Source organism: Canis lupus, chromosome 8 (genome assembly GCF_048164855.1).
Source record: "Canis lupus baileyi chromosome 8, mCanLup2.hap1, whole genome shotgun sequence".
In the NCBI taxonomy this organism is placed as follows: Eukaryota; Metazoa; Chordata; class Mammalia; order Carnivora; family Canidae; genus Canis; species Canis lupus.
In genome coordinates, this window is record NC_132845.1 from 45,978,750 (window position 1) to 45,998,155 (window position 19,406).

A 19,406-nucleotide genomic window follows, 5' to 3' on the forward strand; every position below is an offset into this window, starting at 1 on the left:
ATGTTGATCCCAACACCTCGATCCCTCTGTACCTTAGTTTCCCCTTCTGTAGCATGCAGAGATTAGGCTAGATCAGCACTGCCCCAGCTGCAGGATATGGGGATGGTTTTAAGTGGGACGGGGCGGTGAGATTCTTGTTGACAGCAGCTCCAGGGCAGCCTGACCTGGTGTACTCCTCGCCTCCCTCACGTTCCCCCCTTTCCAGCACACAGCAGGCCTCACTCCTGGTTGGTCCCTCATCATGTACATTTTCACACTTGCTTCCTGTCTACACTGTGGCTATATGCTTAGAGTAGTAATGAGGCATTTTTTTTTCATTTGAAAATAATTTCAAATTTATAAGAATTTGGAAAAACAAAAACAGTGTAAAGAACACCTGTTTACTTTTTACCCAGTTTCATCTTTTAATATATTGTAGCCCCTTTACTTTCTTATGTTTTCCCTCTCTCTGTCCACGCACACACATGCTTTTTTCCTGGGTAAGTTGCATCCATCCTATTGCTTCCCCATATACGGGGCAGCACGTGGTTGCTAAGAATTGGACAATCGCTCTTGTGACCCCAGGGCAGCCGTCCACCTCAGTGTAGGTTTCTGCTGTCCCTATTTGGAGTTGTCTGTGTGCCCAGTAATCTCCTTTAGAGCATATCCTTCCCCCCCCCCCCCACCTCCCCGCTCTACCCTGCCACCAATAGAAAACCCAGTCTAGATTCAGGTAGTGCCTTTAATTGTCATGTCTCTTTGGCCTTCGTGACTCTGGAACATTTTTCCACAACCTTCTCTTTTACAACATTAACATTGTTGAAGAATGCAGAACCTCTTCCTCTTTTATTTTAATAAAATGTTCCCTATTCTGTCTTTGATGTTTTCTTTGTGATTAGATGGAAGTTATACATTCCTGGCTGGACTGTGGCGTAGGTGGTGTCATGTCCTTCTCGGGGTGTCCCACCTGGAGGCACCTGATGGCCTCCTGACCCTCAAGGGTGATGTGAATATTGGTCACCTGGCCAAGGTACTTCCCGTTCCCTCCACTGTATAATTGCTTTCTCTTTTCTTTACAACTAATTTGCAGTACATGGGGGAGATGCTTAGAGATGATGCAGGTATCCTAGGCCTCATCCCTGGGAGCTGGCATTCATTGACGATACTTGCCTGATCCAGTCTTTACCAGAATGGTGGCGAAAATGTTGATTTTTTTCCAACATCAGCACTCTCTCTCCGAGTTTAAAAGTCAGCCTTCAGCATTCCACTGTAAGCAAGATTCCCCCCTTCTTCCCAATTCTTTCTTTATCGGTTCTTGGCATGGACTCGTGGATTCCAGTTTTTAGTGGTTTATGTTTCATTACTGATTTAATTAATTTGGTGCTCAAATTGTCCCAGATTTGGCCATTGGGAACACTTCTGAGCTGACTGCTGTGTCCTGGTACTGCGGTCCCGTCATTTCTTTTGGGCAATCCTTACACTTCCTGGTTTCATAAGGTATTCCAGGTTTTTCCTGGAATGGATGGGGGAATGCCCATCCCCAGGATGAGCCATTTCTCTGAAAAACCCTGGTTCCTCTCAATGTGCAGTGGTATTAGGGGCCAAGATCTGAGTGCCAGATGTGCTGATGGCTCCCGGAGTGGCTTTCAGTGGACAGATCTACAAAACAGCTGCATGTATATACACAAAATACACATTTATTCATGCACACATATACCTGTGTACAAACATGCATATGCGTATATGTATCTTAGAAATCAGGAATGCGTACCAATGCCTCCAGTAATCATACCAATGCACATCAGTTCCCAGAGCGTTCTTTTTTGCCTTCCCCCGTTCCAAATCTGTGTGTCACTTCTTCAGTAGAGCCTTGGCTCCCAACAATGTCAACACATTTGTTTGCTCGATCCTACAATATGTCGTAAAAAGTTTCAGTTTATTTATTGTTTAATAAACAAGAGTTTGGGATGGTTTGCAATCCCCCCTCCTCTGATGCTTCACCTGTCTCCCAACTGAAGGTATAGAGTCAAGTATCATGTTTGTAATGACTTGGATTAGTCTGCCCTTCCTTTGTTCTTTTATCCATGTCAGAGTAGGTATGCTATTCGTTTGAAAAGATACTTGGTCCTTTTTTGGGGGGTGGGAGGTCCAGTTTAGGGTTCTTCTTTCCCATTTTTATAGATTGAATTTCTTTTTTTTTTTAAACATATGGATTATTAACAAACTTAAAACTATGCAAAAAGGTATGTTCAGGAAGTGGCCCTTCTTCCATATTCTTTCCATTCCCATTCCCCTACCTCTGTAGATAATCAACATTCTTGCTTTCTAGAATGTCCTTCCTGTGTTTGTTTTTGTAAGAAAAATCCATTTTATATATATTTTCTTATTCTTCCTTTTCTCTTCCACACAGGGTGACACATAGTATTCACTCTATTCTCTTCACTTAGTGACTTCCCTGGAAATCACTCTGTATCAGCTCACTGCTATCTTCCTCATTCTCTTTTACAGCTGTGGGGTGTGTGTGTGTGTGTGTGTGTGTGTGTGTGTGTGTGTGTACCAAAGTTTATCCAACCGATCTTTATGCTTGGACATTTAGGTAGTTTCCAATATTTTGCAATTACAAGTAATACTTCAGTGAATAGCCTTGTGTATTGCATTTTTACATTGTTAGGGGTGTATCTTCCAGATAAATCCCTGCAAGTGGGATTGCTCAATTGAAGGCTATTTGAAGGCTATAATAGTGATTTAAAGTTTCCCTTTTTTTTTTTAAAGATTATTTTAAGTAATCTCTACACCCAGTATGGGGCTCAAACTCCCTTTTCTTTTTTAAGGTTTTTATTTATTTATTTATTTATTTATAAGAGACACAGAGAGGCAGAAACACAGACAGAGGGAGAAGCAGACTCCCTGTGGGGAGCCTGATGTGGGACTCGATCCCAGGACCCCAAGATCACACCTGAGCCAAAGGCAGATGCTTAGCCACTGAGCCACCCAGGTGCCCTACAAACTCCCAATCCCAAGTTCTTGAGTCATAGCTTCCACCAACTGAACCCAGCTGGGCACCCCTAAAGTTTCCTTTTAAAATGTATTTAAGTCAAAAGAAAAAAAAAATGAGATCAAATAAAATGATTAGGTAAATAACAAAGAGTGCAAGCAACACATACACATGGCAGATATCATAGAGGCAGGCAGATGACTGAAGTTTGGGCTAAACTGAGCTGGGTTATTGCCACAGTCCTTTCAAATTCCAGAATAGAAACCCAGATAGGATGGAGGCTTATGGTATAGCAGGTTCAGATGCAGCCTCTTGGGAATTCATCATCAGAGCCAAAGTCCTGGAAATCCATGCATACAAGGCCACTGATCTGCTTTCCTTGGTGGCAGCATGGTGCATGTGCCCTGGGAGGGGAAGCGAGGCTGCACCGAGATAGCCATGTATCAGCAGGGATGTGTGGGAGTGGGGCCCCAGAAGGCTACACAGAACTGTGCTGGGTATTCTGGTCTGGCATAAAGAGGAGGTTCACTTTGACCCTGAGTCACCAGGAAAAGAAAGACCAACTTTCCTTTGGCACCCTTTTTTACTTTTTAATTTTATTATTTTTAAAAGATTTTATCTATTGACCTGAGAGAGATAGTGAGAGCATGAGAAAGGGGCGGGGAGAGGGAGAAGCAGGCTCTCCACTGAACAGGAAACCTGGCTCAGGGCCCAATCCCAGGACCCCGAGATCATGTCCTGAGCTGAAGGCAGACCCTTAACTGACTGAGCCACCCAGGGACTCTTGGCACCCTTTGAGAATTGTGAGAATCTGGAGAGACTCTCTCCCCCAAAACCCATTACCACTGCCACCCATCCCCACCATGCCCACATGGCATTTTGCATACAGTTTCAGGATGTTCAGAGCTGCTAGGAAGAATCAGTAGTTTTAAGAGTTGTTTGGATCTGGGTGATGGGCACTGAGGGGGACAACTTGACAGGATGAGCACTGGGTGTTAACGCTATATGTTGGCAAATTGAACTCCAATAAAAAAAAAAGATTTAAAAAAAAAGAGTTGTTTGGATAAAATTGTTAAAAAAGAAGGGGGCAGATGAAACCTGTTTTGGCACTGGAAGGACTGTCATATATTCATCTAGAGAATTAATCCCAGTGGAGCAGCTCGCTCTGTAATTGCCGGCTGGATGAGGTACGGCTGTAGGAACCAGGGTGACAGAACTGAGGTTCAGAAACCTCTTTGTGCCTGGAGAGGTCCTTGTGGGCCTGGTTCTGCACGAGGATGGGACCTGGGAGTGGGGAGGAGAGTAGTCCTGGCTTTTGCTGCTACTTTTCTAGGTATATTATCACTACGTTTCCAGGTTTCTGTTTCCTCATATGCAGTATCCAGGACTGAACCAGTGGCTTTTAACAGTTCTGTGTGAAGCTCTAGAATTCTAGAAAGGAGCTTTAGGGGCCTCTCAGGCGTGCAGGAGGAAACCCACCCACCCCTTACCCAGAGCAACTCTGTTCCTATCGGTGATATGCCATGGGAAATTGTCATTCAAAATTAATATGCAACTAAGTTTGGTGAGCACTGGACTGGATTACCTTTAACTGCTGTCTGCTCCAGAATTCTGAGTGTCCAGGGAGATTAATAACCATGTTACAGCAGGCGTATTCTCTAGGCTGAGGCACTAGGGTTTGGCCCTGTAACCTTGGGGAGTCCTTGGAGCTGAATTCCTGCCTTGTCAGCCAGGCTGGGAGGGAGGAGAGCTCGCAGCAGTGCAGGAGGTGTGTCAGAGGTCCCAGTGTGGAAGCCAGACATTGGCACCACAGTCCTGCTTGGTAGTCCTCAGATATTTTCGATGGCATGCTCTCTCGGTAAACATGATCAAATACGTGTCATGTGAGCATGCATCTCCTAAGTCTATACATTTTATTGTAATACATTTTATTGTAAATTATACATATTTGTATTGCTGTCCCAGGATTAGATGCATCACAAAACAACTTGTTTAAAGATGAGGATAATTAAAACTAAGAGAAGTACTGCCCTGTGAATCATCTTGTGCCCCCACTGAGGCATCTGCCACCACGGTGGAGAGGGCAGGCTCATCGGCATGCAGCTGGAGGAGGCTGGTGAGGGTGCAGGCGCAGGAAGAAAACGGTGGTTCTCAGACAGCAGTCTGCACCACCACCTGCTCTCTGCCGCTTGGACTCTGTTTACTCAGTAGCTCTCTCTGAACTGACTCACTTGGATTTTTTTCCTTTAAATTTTGCCTTCTCCTAAGCAGTGACATCCACAGAAGAGCGGGTTTTCTGTGCAGTTAGAATCTACTTCTAACACACAGTAAAATAAACACAGAACTATGCAAACAAAACGTTTGTCCACATACCACTTGAACCCATGGGTCAGCCACCACCTGTGTGACAGCCCCGTGGGTGGGAGGCTCCAGTCCACGCTGGGAGGAATGGGTTGGTGGCCCAGGCCTGTGTGGACTGGCAGGCGGTGCATTCCTCTATGCCGGCGACATCACAGGCACAGCCATTGCCTAGTGGGGTTCTAGAGGGTGGTGGACCCACGCTGCCTCCCGTAAGAATGACGTGCACTCTCAAAAACTCTGAGCCCAGACAGGGTGAGGCCCTGGGCCACCCGCTACATGTTGTAGTGGCCGTGCGTCACTGTTGGGCCTGCCTGCCGCCAAAGCCTCCCACTCTGGGCTAGCCCAGCCATCCGTCTGTCCATCCCATTAATGAGTACTTGCGTACTGGGCGCTGGTCTTGACACTAGAGTTCCAGTGGAGAGCAAGACAGATGAGGCAGCTACTCGTATGAAATTCCCATTCTAGTGGGGGAAGGCAAGTGAACAAGCAAACCATAAGTAGAGAATAGGAAATCCAATCAGTTATAAATGCTCTCAAGTAAAATTGAGATTGGTGGGGGGGTGGGGGGAGAGGAACAGATTTATCCAGAAGAATTCCAAATAATTTATGTAGCTACTCCCTCCTCCACGAGACAGAGCATAACTCCCCACTCCTCAAGTGTGGTCTGCACTTAATGACTTGCTCCCGCAGAGCACGCAGTGAAAGGAGGAGGGAAAGTAACTTTCTGGTGGAGAAATCTGACCAGCATTCGCTTGGCCAAGTGGTGCAGACTTAATGTCGGCAGTGGTTGAGCTGTGCTGTTAGCCTCCCTACAGTGGGCTGCAGAGGGCACTTCCCCTGTGTGGGCTTCCTCTCAGGAACCTGTATCCCTGGTCTAGTGACCAGAAAACATCAGACAGACCCAGATTGAGGGACGTTCTGCAAAATACCTGGCCAGTTCTCTCTCTTCAAACCATGAGGTCACCAGAAGCAAGGAAGTCAAAAACTCACAGCCAAGAGGAGCCTAAGGGGGCATAATGACTAGATGTAACATGGTACCCAAGATGAGATCCTGGAACAGAAAAGGACAGTAGGGGAAAACTAAGGAAATTTGAATGGAATAATGGATTTTTGATAATTTAAAGAGGTAAAGGAAAAACCAGTGCAGGGGGTGTCTGAGAAGACATCTGGAGCTGGACCTTGAAGGATGTCATTGAGTCAGGCCAGGATAGGGGAGACCCGGGGGGAAAGTATTCCAGGCAGAGGGAGTAGCTGTGTAAAGATCCTGGGGCAGAAACAAGCTCAGGCCCATCAAAGAGCACGGAAGAAGCTCTGCGCAGCTGGAGAGGCGTGGAGTGGAGAAGGCCAGGCAGTGAAGTCAGAGGTGGACAGGGGCCAGGCTGCGCAGCATGCTGCCTTGACACTGTAGAAGGCATGTGGATTTAATCCCCAACGTGGTGGGAAGGTGGTAGAGAATTTGGAACAAAAGGGTGACACGAGCTAATTTCCATGTAAAGTCCCTTGGTCTGTTTGGAGAAGACGAGGGGCTACAGAGAGGCAGAGCCAGGTGGGTGTGGTGTCAGTAAAATAAAACATGAATAAAGCAAAATAAAACATTTTAGTGCTTTAAGAAGCATCTTGAGATAAATGACTGCAATTTGCACTTTTTTGTCAGAATCAGGGCCATGATTCTCGGCAGTGCCAAGATGAAAGGAAAGAGAGGCTCTGGCCTCCATCTGATTTCTCCCCAGCTTGTTGCGGATGCTCCTGCCTCTGCTGGTGAACCCTTGTTGGACGCGTGAGGAGCGGTCTACTGGGCTTTGTCTCTAGTATGACGGTGTCTATAAATCTAGGTCTGTGAAGCCATCTGAGCTCATCCCAGTCTCTGTATTTGCTTCTAGAGATAGAGATGGTGATCATGGAGCGCGGCAAGCTCCCAGAGTTGGCAGCCAACACCTCTGTGCAGGAACAGAACACTACGGACGAAGAGAAGAGTGCCGCTGCCACGGGCTTGGAGAGTGCGCAGTGGAGCAGGTGCTACCGGCGGGCTCAGGCTGTCGCTGCGGGTGGGGGGCCCCCAGGCCAAGCCAACAATCAGGGTGCAGGGTGCTGTTCTGTCGCTAGGATGAGGAGATAGGCTGAGTGGTGAGGGTGAGTGTCCACCAACGGTAACCCAGGGCCTCTTCCTACCACCCAGATGGTCTCTTCTGCCTCTCTGCAGAGTTGTCCTGCTTCCTGCCTTTCCTTGCTTCTCCAGCCCTCTGGCCACCAGAGGCACACCCCCCTCTCGAGAGGCCCAGGGACAGAACTGGCACTCATCTCTGTAGTGCTCACCCCTTGGAAAGAGGAAGACCCAGACATGGCGCCACTGCCCCTTCTGCCCCCAAGCCTTGCGGTGCTGGGCCCTGTCCTAAAGGGTACTGGCCTCCCCCGGCGGTGCTCTGCTGCTCCCAGGAAGGATCTCCTTGGATTTGGATCTCCCTGCCTCATTCATTCACTGCCATGCTGCACCACCGTCCACAGGGCCTGCCCTCATGACTCAGCCCATGTGATTTAATGCTGCTGTCCACCTTCGACTTCCTGCCTGATTGTTCATTCATTGATGGCCTACTGGAGCTCTTACACCTTCAAGATACCACATTTTCTGCAATTTTGCTGTAGCGCCACCCCTTCAAAAATGGGATTGGGCAGAAGGCTGCTTCCAAAGTGTGCAGTGAACCGTTGGGAGGACTTCTTCATTTCCAGGCTACTTCCCTCCCACGTAGCCCCGCTGCACGGGCAGACCCTGCAGTAACCGCCTCATCCCACTGCAGTGTGAATAAATACACAGCAGTGGCAGTTCACTGTCCGCCTACAAAGCATGCACTTCTGAGCCCTCAGGGTGGAGTGGCTGAGACACACACGCACCCGTCCTATTTATTAGTGCAAATTGAAGAGTTGAAGCACACCAGTATTTTCCTCCACCTCTCTTTGCTTGGCAGATGTTTCAGTTATCTAACAGTCGGGCTTAATTTCTATCAGATGCACAAGGGAGCCATTTTCAGTTGGGTTTAATAAAAAAAACCCTGGAGTGTGGTGGGGGTTATCGGTTGTTGAAACTTACAAAGACCATTTTGATTTTGCTTGGCAGCAAAAAACATCAGTCTTGAAGCTCTGAAAACTCAGGAAATCATTCTAAACACAGAAAGGGAGGGAAAAACAACTTTTAGTTGCTTGGCACAGCATTAGTGAGGATATGAATAATTGGAAAAACCACAAATGACTAGTAGTGGGAGGTGCATAAGCAAATGGGGTAGATCTGCTTAAGAGAATATGGACTGCTGCTTTTAAGGGAATACCGTTAGGATGCATTGGGTTTCTTAGGATCTAATAAATGGAAACTGAGCACATATTTTACATATATGGTTAACACTATAGCTTTGCTAAATGAAGGCAAATAAATGAGCTGTTATGTTCGAGTGTTTGGTTGAAACTTTTTTTTTTCCCCCTAATTTTTAGTGAAGAGAGGGGTTTTCTTAGAGTCAGCTGAGATTGTCTCTTTACCTTCATTGACTTAACTAACATCTTCTACCGCATGACTGATAATGGAAGCTGATCCTAGCACCCTGAGTTGAGCCTACGTGTAAGCTTGTGGCCCCGGGGACCCTTGGGCCAGGGCTCTCCTTGGCTCCGAGACCAAATGCCAGGTGGAAAGTTGCCCTCTCCTTTGTGAAGGTGTTGAGTTGCTGGTTGTCAGCAGCACTGCCACGGACTTCCCTCATCTCCGTTCTGGGCCCTGAGCAGGGAGGAGGAGGGCGCTCTGGAGGAAGGAGGGGGCAGTGTGTTTTCCTTGACATGAATTGGATCTTGACATTGGTCCGCTTGTCTGAGGAAACAGTATCATACAAAGTGGAACTGTTCTGTTCCTCGTATATTGTGGGCTGTGTCTGCATTCGGGGTTAAATATAGGCCTAAGAAACTGAAAAAATGTTTAAAGCATTCTTCCTTTTCTTAATAAAAAAAAAAAGTTAAATAAACCTCTAAAAGTAACACATATGCAAAAAATGTAAAAACATTTTGAAAAAAGCATAAAGAAGAGAAAAGGGTCTCCATGCTGCCAGCAGGCAATGGCAGCTGTTAACTAACATCCTAGTGGTTTCTTGCCAGTTGTTCTTCAGTGGGAATTGTACCCTCCTTGTCCCCAGTACTTATACCATTCCATGCCTATCATTGGTCGTCGTCGTCTTTTTTTTGTTGTTGTTGTTGTTGCTGTCTGATACCAAACCCCAGGCGTCTTTTTCACTTTGATGTACTCTGAGTAAACAAAATGCTAATGGTTTCATGCTACTTCATCTCCTAGAAGATGTTATGTCCCATCTAGCCGTCCCTCTGCTACTGGGCATTTGGTTATTTGCATTGCTCTTGAATGAAAACACAATCCACATTCCAGGCGGCTGGTTTACAAGAAAATGTTTTCTACTTCATCCTGCTCTTAAGTTTGAAAGTGTTATTGCCAGTCACATACAGAAACCCATATCCACACACGGCAAAACTATTTATGCATCTGAATGGTGCCCAATGTGGGGTGGGGAGGATCTGGGGCCCTGGAGAAATAGCCCGGATGTACAAGTCCCCTTTAGGAAGGACTCTTCCTTTCATTTTCTAGCATCCTGCAAGTTTATTTGAAATGTTGTAACAAGAATGTTTGCACTACTTTCTCTTTTGAATTTTTCAGTTTAATATCTTGAATCACTGGCACATTCATAGAATTCAAGTTTTTTAAAAGTATAAAAGGTAAAGCAGTGAATAGTCTCCCTGTTTCTCTCCCATACCTCTTCACTACCCCCAGACAGTGATGTTGACAGTGGCTGTGTGTCCTTCTAGGGACTTTGTTTGCCCTCAGTTACTCATTGAGGGGCTTTCTTGGCTTGAGCCTGGCCTCCACAGAGGCAGCTGCAGGTGGTCCACGGGCTCAGAGCCTCCTGTCGAAGGGCCAGACCTGTGCATATTCTATTATCCTTGCGATAAAGAGTCTTTCCAGGCCAGGCCCTTCACCTGGAAGGGCAGTGTTTGGGGTGTGTGGTTTGTGATATTTGCTGCCACTCTCTCGGCCTCTCCCACAAGCATCAGAGGTGAACCCTCACATCGATTCTTTCCCATCAGGGAAAGTCAGTCCAAGAAATTGCCGGGCCAGGACCTGCCAAAGTGGGCTCCTGGAGAAGTGCCCTTGGAAGGCTCAAAATAGAAATCCGGTCACAGCTCCCACGCACAAGCACTCTTCCCACTGTGCCCCTGGCCCCGTGCTAAATGCCTCTCTTTCATCATTTCACGTTGAGCCCTCCTGGGAGCTCTTTCTGATGGGGAAGTGGAGAGGTTTTAGGTAGCTAACCCAAGGTCCACAGCTCAGAAAAGGCAGAAACCGAATTGGAACCCAAGTAGTCTTGAGTCCAGGGCCCAGGTTCCGAAATTACTCAGACTTGGTGCCTCGTCTGGTACTGGCAGCCTACCACACTGCCCTGTTCTCTTCACCCTGTCTTTGAGGTGACGATGTGGTCCGTCTGTTCTCTGGCATGGGAGTGCCCCAAGAGCAGGGACTTTGCATCATTTACCCATAGTGTGTGGAACAGCTAGGCCACGACTATTGAGTGATGAAGTGGTCCATTCCGCAGTCAGTTTTCCCTGGAGATGGTTTCCCACGGGCAGAGCCTGTCCCCCATGCCTGGTGTCAAACGGAGCTCTCGGTGGACCCGCTGCATGCTCATGGCAGAGCCACAAAAGGCAGAGGAGGCTAGCACTCCATATGTCGGTGGGAGACGACATATGAGCTGTTCAGCCTCTGTGCCAAGAGGCTCATGTATGCCCCTCCTCTTTTCCAGACCCTTCCTAGATATGGTGTACCACGCCCTGGACAGCCAAGATGACGATTACCATGCACTGTTTGTGCTCTGCCTTCTGTATGCCATGTCTCATAACAAAGGTAAGCCTACTCCCCTCTCCTACCTCAGTGACATCCTTCTTCTGCCTTGTGGAAGGAAAAAAGAAAGCCACTTTGCTTGAGGAATGCTTTCTGGTTTTGGCAAACTGCCACAAAACTCCTCTTCGGCCTCGTTAGAATTTCTCAGGTGCTTTTGGACAGACCAAAGCCATAGGAATTGGTTGCTCAGGCAGTTCAGGTCGTTTGGGGGGGGGGGGGGGGGAGAAGGTGCAAGTGCCTGTCTAATCCAGCATGACTATGTTCACGCTGTGGTTTTCCTTCGACCCCTGGCTTTGACGACTGGCTTAGCATCCGACCTCTGTTCCTAACATCAGAACTGAAATCAAATTGTCATCTTGGTTTTGCTATTTATAACAGCTGATGTTCTTGCTCTGGGTTGAGGGCTAAAATAGACTCTGGGCAGATTGGGTGGAAGTGTAGGTTTCCTTTCTGAAGAAAGGTGTGGTTCTCTGGCTTCCCCCGTGGAGGTGGAGTGGTCAGGATCAGAGACCTGGTTAGGATTCATTCATTTACTTCCTTCCTGGGAGGAATGCCCCACCTGGCTTGGCACGGGCAGGTTCTGAAACCCCCACCTCAGAAGCTCCTCAACAAAGAAACTAAGAACATTTTTCCTGGCCACTGCCCAGAGCAGGGCTTGGCATAGATGAAAGTTTGCAGTAGGTGATGATGCTTTAGTAGTTGTTTCATAAGCTAATTGGGAGGTAGGTGGAGGTGGGTTTTCCTAGACAGCCTATGTCTAGAGACATTTAAAAAGCACTCAACATAATACATGTTTATTCTCAAATCATTAATCCTGATAAATAAGTGGTCTAGTGGCAAAAGAATATATGGTCAAAAAAGCCTCACCTCCCATCTCTGTCCTCTACTCTTTTCCTTAAGGCGGTTCAGAACTTAGCAGTTTCTTGTGGGTCTTTTCTTTTTTTTTTAAGATTTTATTTATTTATTCATGAGAGACACAGAAAGAGACAGAGACACAGGCAGAGGGAGAAGCAGGCCCCATGTAGGGAGCCTGACGTAGGACTCAATTCCAGGACCCCAGGATCACGACCTGAGCCAAAGGCAGATGCTCAACCACTGAGCCCCCCAGGTGCCCCATCTTATGTGTCTTTTTAAAGATACCTATGCGGGGGTGCCTGGGTGCCACAGTTGGCTAAGCATTGGATTCTTGGTTTCAACTCAAGTCATAATCTCAGGGTTGGGAGATTGAGCCCCTCCTCAGGCTCTGTGCTTAGCATGGAGTCTGGTTGGGATTCTCCCCCCCCGCCCCCAACCTCTTGCACTCTCTCCTCTAAAATAAATAAATAAATCTTAAAAAAAAATGATATCTCTGCAAGCCTAAGTACAAGGACATATGCTTTTATTTTTATGACTCTCCCCCACTTAAATGTGAAGACAGGTACCTCCTTATTGTCTGTTCCTACCCCATTTTCTTCACATCATTTTGTATCTGCACATCACGTCCCATCCCTAGAGAACTGCCTTTTTTGTTCTCCTTCTTTGTTTTTTATTTTATTTTTTATATACTTTTAAATTTATTTATTTATTCATGAGAATACACAGAGAGGAGAGAGAGAGAGGGAGGGAGAGACACAGGCAGGGGGAGAAGCAGGCTCCATGCAGAGAGCCCGATGTGGGACTCGATCCTGGGACTCCAGGATCACGCCCTGGGCTAAAGGCGGTGCTAAACTTCTAAGCCACCTGGACTGCCCTCTTCTTCATTTTTTTAAAAGATTTTATTCTTTACTTTTGACAGAGAGAGCAAGCAGAGGTAGGCGGAAGAGGGATAGATGGGAGAGAATGAATTTCAGGCAGACTCTGTGCTGAGCACAGAGCCCAGCTCGGGGTTCAGTCTCATGACCCTGAGATCATGACCGGAGCTGAGATCAAGAGTTGGGTGCTTAACTGACTGAGCCACCCAGGTGCCCCTGCCTAGTTCGTTTTTTGTTTTTGTTTTTGTTTTGTTTTGTTTTGTTTTAAAGATTTTATTTGTTCATGAGAGACACAGCGGGTAGGGCAGAGGGAGAAGCAGGCTTCCTGTAAGGAGCCTGACACGGGACTCGATCTAGGATCCCAGGATCATGCCCTGAGCCAAAGGCAGATGCTCAACTGCTGCTGAACCACCCAGGCATCCCTGCCTTGTTCTTTTTAATCCTATGTCTGAGCATCATTTATTCTGCCATCAACCCCTTATTAAATGGCACTGAAACTCCTTTTTTTTTTTTTTAAAGATTTTATTTATTTATTCATGAGAGACACAGAGAGAGAGAGAGAGAGGCAGAGACACAGGCAGAGGGAGAAGCAGGCTCCATGCAAGGAGCTTGACGTGGGACTCGATCCTGATCCCAGGATCAGGCCCTGGGCTGAAGGTGGCACTAAACCACTGAGCCGCCAGACTGCCCGGCACTGAAACTCTTTCCAGGCTTTTCCCACTATGGCTAGGATCTACCATGATGGCTCTTATCATGTGTAAGTCACTGTGCTCACATGCAAGTCCGTAGATCTGATGTAAGACCTCTAAAAGGATCCCAGAGTGTTCTGAATCCTGCTGCCATTTCCCTCTGGTCTCATTCACCCCTGTGACTTCTGTGATCCCCTCTAGCTCTGGCTTGGTGCGTGGCAAACAGGAGCCCTTAGTTTCTGGGCAGAAAAAGGACTCCATGTGATTGACAGACTCCCATCCTGGGATCACTCGCCCATTCCCCTGGCCCCTGACTTCTTTGCCCCTGCATCTGAGCTCCTGCTGGATGCATGCTGGAGACTCCTACCCAGGTGTTTCAGTACCACCTTGAAACACTATGCTCATCCCCATGAAGTGTATGTACCCTGACCTCATCACACTTCCTGCCATTTCTGGTTCAGTTGAAATTGCCAACCAAGGTTGAAACTACCGTGACCTTTAGTTCCTTCCCTCCTTTGATCCCAGCATTTAGTCATCAGGTTTTGCTAGTTCTCCCTCTTCACCCTGTCTGATCAACAGAACTGAATGTGACTTGGGGCCTGGTCCTCAGCTAGATGCTGGAGGTGAGAACCAGAGGCATGAGAGCAAGAGAGATCTTGCCAGTGGCCATTATCACAGCCTCCCAGGGTCTCAAACATATGGCCATTTCATAATCTGTCCTCCGTAGCACTGCCAGGTGATCTTCCATAAGACCATGTTGACCATCACCTTCCCCTCTTCAGAAACCTTTGGCGCCTTTTCCCCTCACTTAAACCCCACTCTCCTCTGCCCGTCATCTTGAGTATCCACATTGCACTCACCATTCCAACTTGATCTGGTTCCTCTGACTTCCCTTCACAGACCCTTGGCTTTGGGTTCAAATTTTTATCTGGTGATAGAACTCTTTCACAGAGATATACCTGGGGATGCTGTCATAATACTCAATGAACTCCTTAAAGTTCTGGTTACAAGCAACAGAAACTACTTCTCATTAACTTAAGTAAAAGGGAAAGTCTATAGGAAGGCCCCTGGGGCAGATCCCAGGATCCGAGAAATTGCTGAAAAGCTGAGGGAAGGGCAGGACCCAACAGTTCTAGGGACTTCCCTCAAGGTAGATTGTGATTTGGCCCCAACAGATCCAGGCTGGGAGTCTGTCTCTGTTCAGATTTCAAATTCTTGGACAAGAGATCCAATTGTTCCAGCTTGGTGGATGTGTCTAAGTCTGGAACATGTAGTTATGGCTGAGGGTCAGAGTCACATAGCACAGACTTGGCCCTAGGAGGTTCAGCCTGTGTCTGAGACTATTCCCAAAGAAATGAGCTGCTTTGGAAGCCTGGCAGCCCCCACATTCAATACCAACATGCCTACCTGTTCCTCGCTAGTCTTCTACCTTCTTGGATTCATTTGTGTTTCTTCCTGCCATTTTCTCTACCACACAGTGTTATCACCTATTGAAATTCACTTGTCCGACAGAGGTCTGCTCACAAGTCACCTTCTCTAGGAAGTTTTTTCTGATCCCTTCAGGTGATACTCTCTTTGGGTTGGTACCATCTAATATGGCAGGCACATTTTATACATTGCTGAATTTGGTTTGATTAAAATGTTGAGGATTTTTGCATTTATGTTCAAGAGTGATACTGGTTTATGGTCTTATAATTCTCTTGTTTTATTTGCTTTCAGAGTTATGCTTATCTTATTCAATAAATTCAGAGGTATTTCCTATACCTGGATTGTATGGAGGAGTATTTATAGAACTGGTATTTCTTCCTTAGCTATTTGGTAGAATTCACCAGCGATTCCATTTGCCCTGGAGTTTTCTTTGAGGAAATGTTTTTATTTTTTATTTTTTAAAGATTTTATTTATTTATTCATGAGAGACAGAGGCAGAGACATAGGCAGAGGAAGAAGTAGGCTCCCTGTGGAGAGCCCGATGGGGAACTCCATCCCAGGACCCTGGGATCACACCCTGGGCCAAAGGCAGATGCTCAACCACTGAGCCACCCAGGCGCCCCAAGGGAACGTTTTTAACTACTCAGATTCTTCAGTAGATATAGGGCTAATGAAGCTTTATCTCTTTCTTTTTGTATGAGCTTTGATAGCTTGTGTCTTTCAAGGAATTTGTCACTGTATCTAAATTGTCAAATTTATTGGTATAAACTCATTCATTATATTCTTTTATTGACCTTTTAATGTGTGTAGGATCTGTAGTAATGTCCCCTTTCTAATTCATGGTATTAGTAGTTTAGGTGTTCATTTGCCTTTTTCTGGTCAGTTTGGCTAGAGATTTAACAATTTCATCTTTTACTGAAACTCAAGGGATTTTCTTTTAGTTTCATTGATTCTTGTTTTACTGTTTTATATTTTATTAATTTCTGTTCATTATGTCTTATTTTCAGCTGCTTACTTCAGATTTAATTTATTCTTTTTGTAGTTTCTTTTTTTTTTTTTAAGATTTATGTATTTATTTATGATAGACATAGAGAGAGAGAGGCAGAGACACAGGAGGAGGGAGAAGCAGGCTCCATGCCGGGAGCCTGACGCGGGACTTGATCCTGGGACTCCAGGATCGCACCCTGGGCCAAAGGCAGGTGCTAAACCGTTGAGCCACCCAGGGATCCCCTTTTTGTAGTTTCTTAAGATGAAAGCTTAGATCACTGATTTTTTTAAAGATAATGTTTATTTTATTATTTTTAATTAATGTATAGTGAAATTAACCCTTTTTGTGCATAGTTGTATGAATTTTAGCAAAGGTATGCATTTGGTCAGCACCACTATGATCAGGATACCTTATAGTTCCATCATCCAAAAATTCCCTCATGCTAGGGGTGCCTGGATGGTACAGGTGGTTAAGTGTCCAACTCTTGGTTTTGGCTCAGGGTTGTGAGATTGAGCCCCACTTGGGTTCTATGCTCAGGGTGGAGTCCACTTGGGTTTCTCTCTCCCTCACCATCTGCCCTCTCCCCTGCCCTCTGCCTATGCACACTCGTTTTCTCTCTCTGTCTCTCAAATAAAATCTTTAAAAAAAAAGTTCCCTCATGCTATTATTCCTTTCCAATCATACCCTTCCCATGCTACTCATTGATTTTTAAGCTTTTCTTCTTTTGTGATAAGAGTTTAATACTATAAATCTAAGCACTGCATTAGGTGCATGCAATAAATTTTGATATATGTGGTTTTATTTTTATTCAGTTTGAAATATTTTATAATCTTCCTTTGACTTATTCTTGTCTATTGTATCATCTGTATAATTCTAGTTATGTTTCTAATATTGATTTTTCTCCTGGTTTGGATTTTGGGCTCTGTCCTGGGTCATAGTTAAGTTACTTGGAATCGGTTTGATCCTTTAGAAGCTTTTAAGCTTTGTTGGTGCTGGTCCAGAACAGCCTTTAGTCTCAGGCTCATTTGGCCCCACTACTGAGACAGCCCCTTTTTGAGAACTGTGCTTGATGGGTCATGGTTGGGTGGTCTTTCCATGCTGGCTGCTGGGAACATGAGCTCTTCTCGGCCCACGTGAGCCTGGGATTGTTCCACCTGCTTCATTCCTGAAGGTCATTCTCTTTACTCACATGCATGCAGGGTGCAGGACTTAGCTGATACCTCAACAGACTCGTCTGCAGCCCCCTCCTCTCTGGTCCTCCCTCCTCTCCATTCCCATCACTCCAGACTCTGCCTCCTCATCTCAGAGAGACCATGGCCTTTGTTGGGGTTTTCTCTCTGTGTGCCGAGACCTGGAAACTCTTTCCAGATGGTGAGCCGGAGCAGTCCCTAGGCCCACAGCTTTCATTTCCTCTCTCACGGGGCACTCCCCTGTGCTGCTTGTTGTCCTGTCCAATGTGTCATAATCATTTTTTAATGTATTTTGCCTAGTTTTCTAGTTGCTTGAATCAGGAGGGTATATCCAATCCACCTTGGCTGAAAGCCATCGTACTTGAAAAAGTTTTATGGTCTAATGGATATGCACAGTAAATTGTACATATTGAAAGCATACATTCTGATAAGTTTTGACATTTGTATATGCCCATGAAACCATCACCACAATCAAGACAGTGAGACAGTGTACGTATCCATCACCCCAAAAGTTTCGTCTTGCCCCTTTGTCACCCCTCCTCCCTGTCCGCTCTCACCCCTCTCCCCAAGCAACACTGAGCTGCTCCCTGTCTCTATAGATTAGTTTGCCCTTTATAGGATTTTATGTAAATAAAATTATGCAGTACTTTTTTGGGGGAGAGGGTATGGCTTTTTTTCAATATGCATAGTTATCTTGAGATACATGATGTTGTTTTGTGTATTGGTGGTTCATTTCTTCTTACTGTTGAATAGCAATCCACTATGTGAATGTACCACAATTTTGTTTATCCACTCATCTGTTAATGGGTATTTGGCTTATTTCCAGTTCTTAAGCATATGCTAGTGGGAACATTTATGTACAAGTCTTTTCTGGACATATATTCCCTTTTTTCTTGGGTGAATACCAAAGAAGAGGATAGCTGAATCATAGAATTACTGTAAGTTTGTTTGTTTTTAAGAAAAACTCCTGGGGCACCTGGATGGCTCAGTCTGTAGAGCATCCAACTCTTGATTTCAGGTCTTGATCTTAAGGTTGTGAATTCAAGTTCCACATTAGGCATGGAGCCTACTTTATAAAAAAAGGGGGGGAGAGAGAGAGAGAGAGAAGAAAAGACAAGACAAGACAAGACTGCCAAATTTGTTTCCAAGCACTTGTATAATTTATATCCTGTCACCAGTGTATGAATGTTCTGGGGTCTTCACATACTTGCTAGTACTTATATGGCCATTTTTAGTGTTAGCCGTTCTAATAGGTATAGAGTAGTGTCCTATTGTGATTTTATTTTGCACTTTCCTCACTAGAAAAGTGAGATGATACTAATCATCTGACTAATGATACTGACTTTCTTTGTGCTTCATTTGCCATTCTGCACATCGTCTTTGATGGAGTGTTGGTTCAAATCCTTGGCCCAGTTTTTCATGGGTGGTTCATTTCCTTATTGTTGAGTTTTGAAAGCTATTGATATGTTTTGGATACAAGTCCTTTATCAGTATTGCAAAGATTTCTTCCCAGTCTGTGGCTTGTCTTTGCATTCGCTAGCAATGTCTTTTGAAGAGCAAACATTTTTAATTTCCGTGGAGTTCCTGTGGGACTTTCTATATCTCTTTTTCTCTGCATATTTTCTCTCCTTTTCTGGACTGCCTGGTCTCTAAAGGCAGAGATCACGTCTCTCCCGATAGTACCCCACAGTACCCAACTTAGTGCCTGGCACCCAGTCAAGCCAAAGCGATCACCTCATCCATGTGGCAGCTGTGCTGGACTGCTCTCTTTCTGGTGGCCTGTGCTCGGGGCCTCAGCAGGGAAGGTGCTGTCCTGGGAGTGAAGATGCCAAGCTCCAGAGGGCCAAGGGGCATGTGGGTGAATTCTTTGTCTTTCTGGTGGCTGGCTTTCCTGACGGGCTTCCTTCCTGGACCCTGACCTGGGTGCCACGGAGGGAAGTCCTTGCGCATTGCAGCACCATTATCTAGGACTGTGGTCCGATGGGATAGCCCTCCCGAGGACCTGTCAAGGGGAGCAGCCCTTTCTTTCTTGAGGTCTCCTCTTCCCCCTCCTCCGTCATATCTTCCTTCTCCACATCTAAGGGAGTTTCTTCTTAAAAGACTGGAAGTAGGGA

General features: G+C 46.0%; 1 protein-coding gene across 10 annotated transcripts in view; it reads left to right on the forward strand.

Annotated features, from left to right (window-relative positions):
* The window catches only part of CLEC16A (C-type lectin domain containing 16A), a 196,458-nt gene that overhangs the window by 54,527 nt on the left and 122,525 nt on the right, over positions 1 to 19,406 (forward strand). For all 10 annotated transcript variants that reach the window (XM_072835793.1, XM_072835795.1, XM_072835794.1 and 7 more), the window contains exons 11-12: positions 7,216 to 7,348; positions 11,170 to 11,270. In XM_072835793.1, coding sequence (XP_072691894.1) covers positions 7,216 to 7,348; positions 11,170 to 11,270 — 234 coding nt within the window. The remainder of the gene's footprint in view (positions 1 to 7,215; positions 7,349 to 11,169; positions 11,271 to 19,406) is intronic.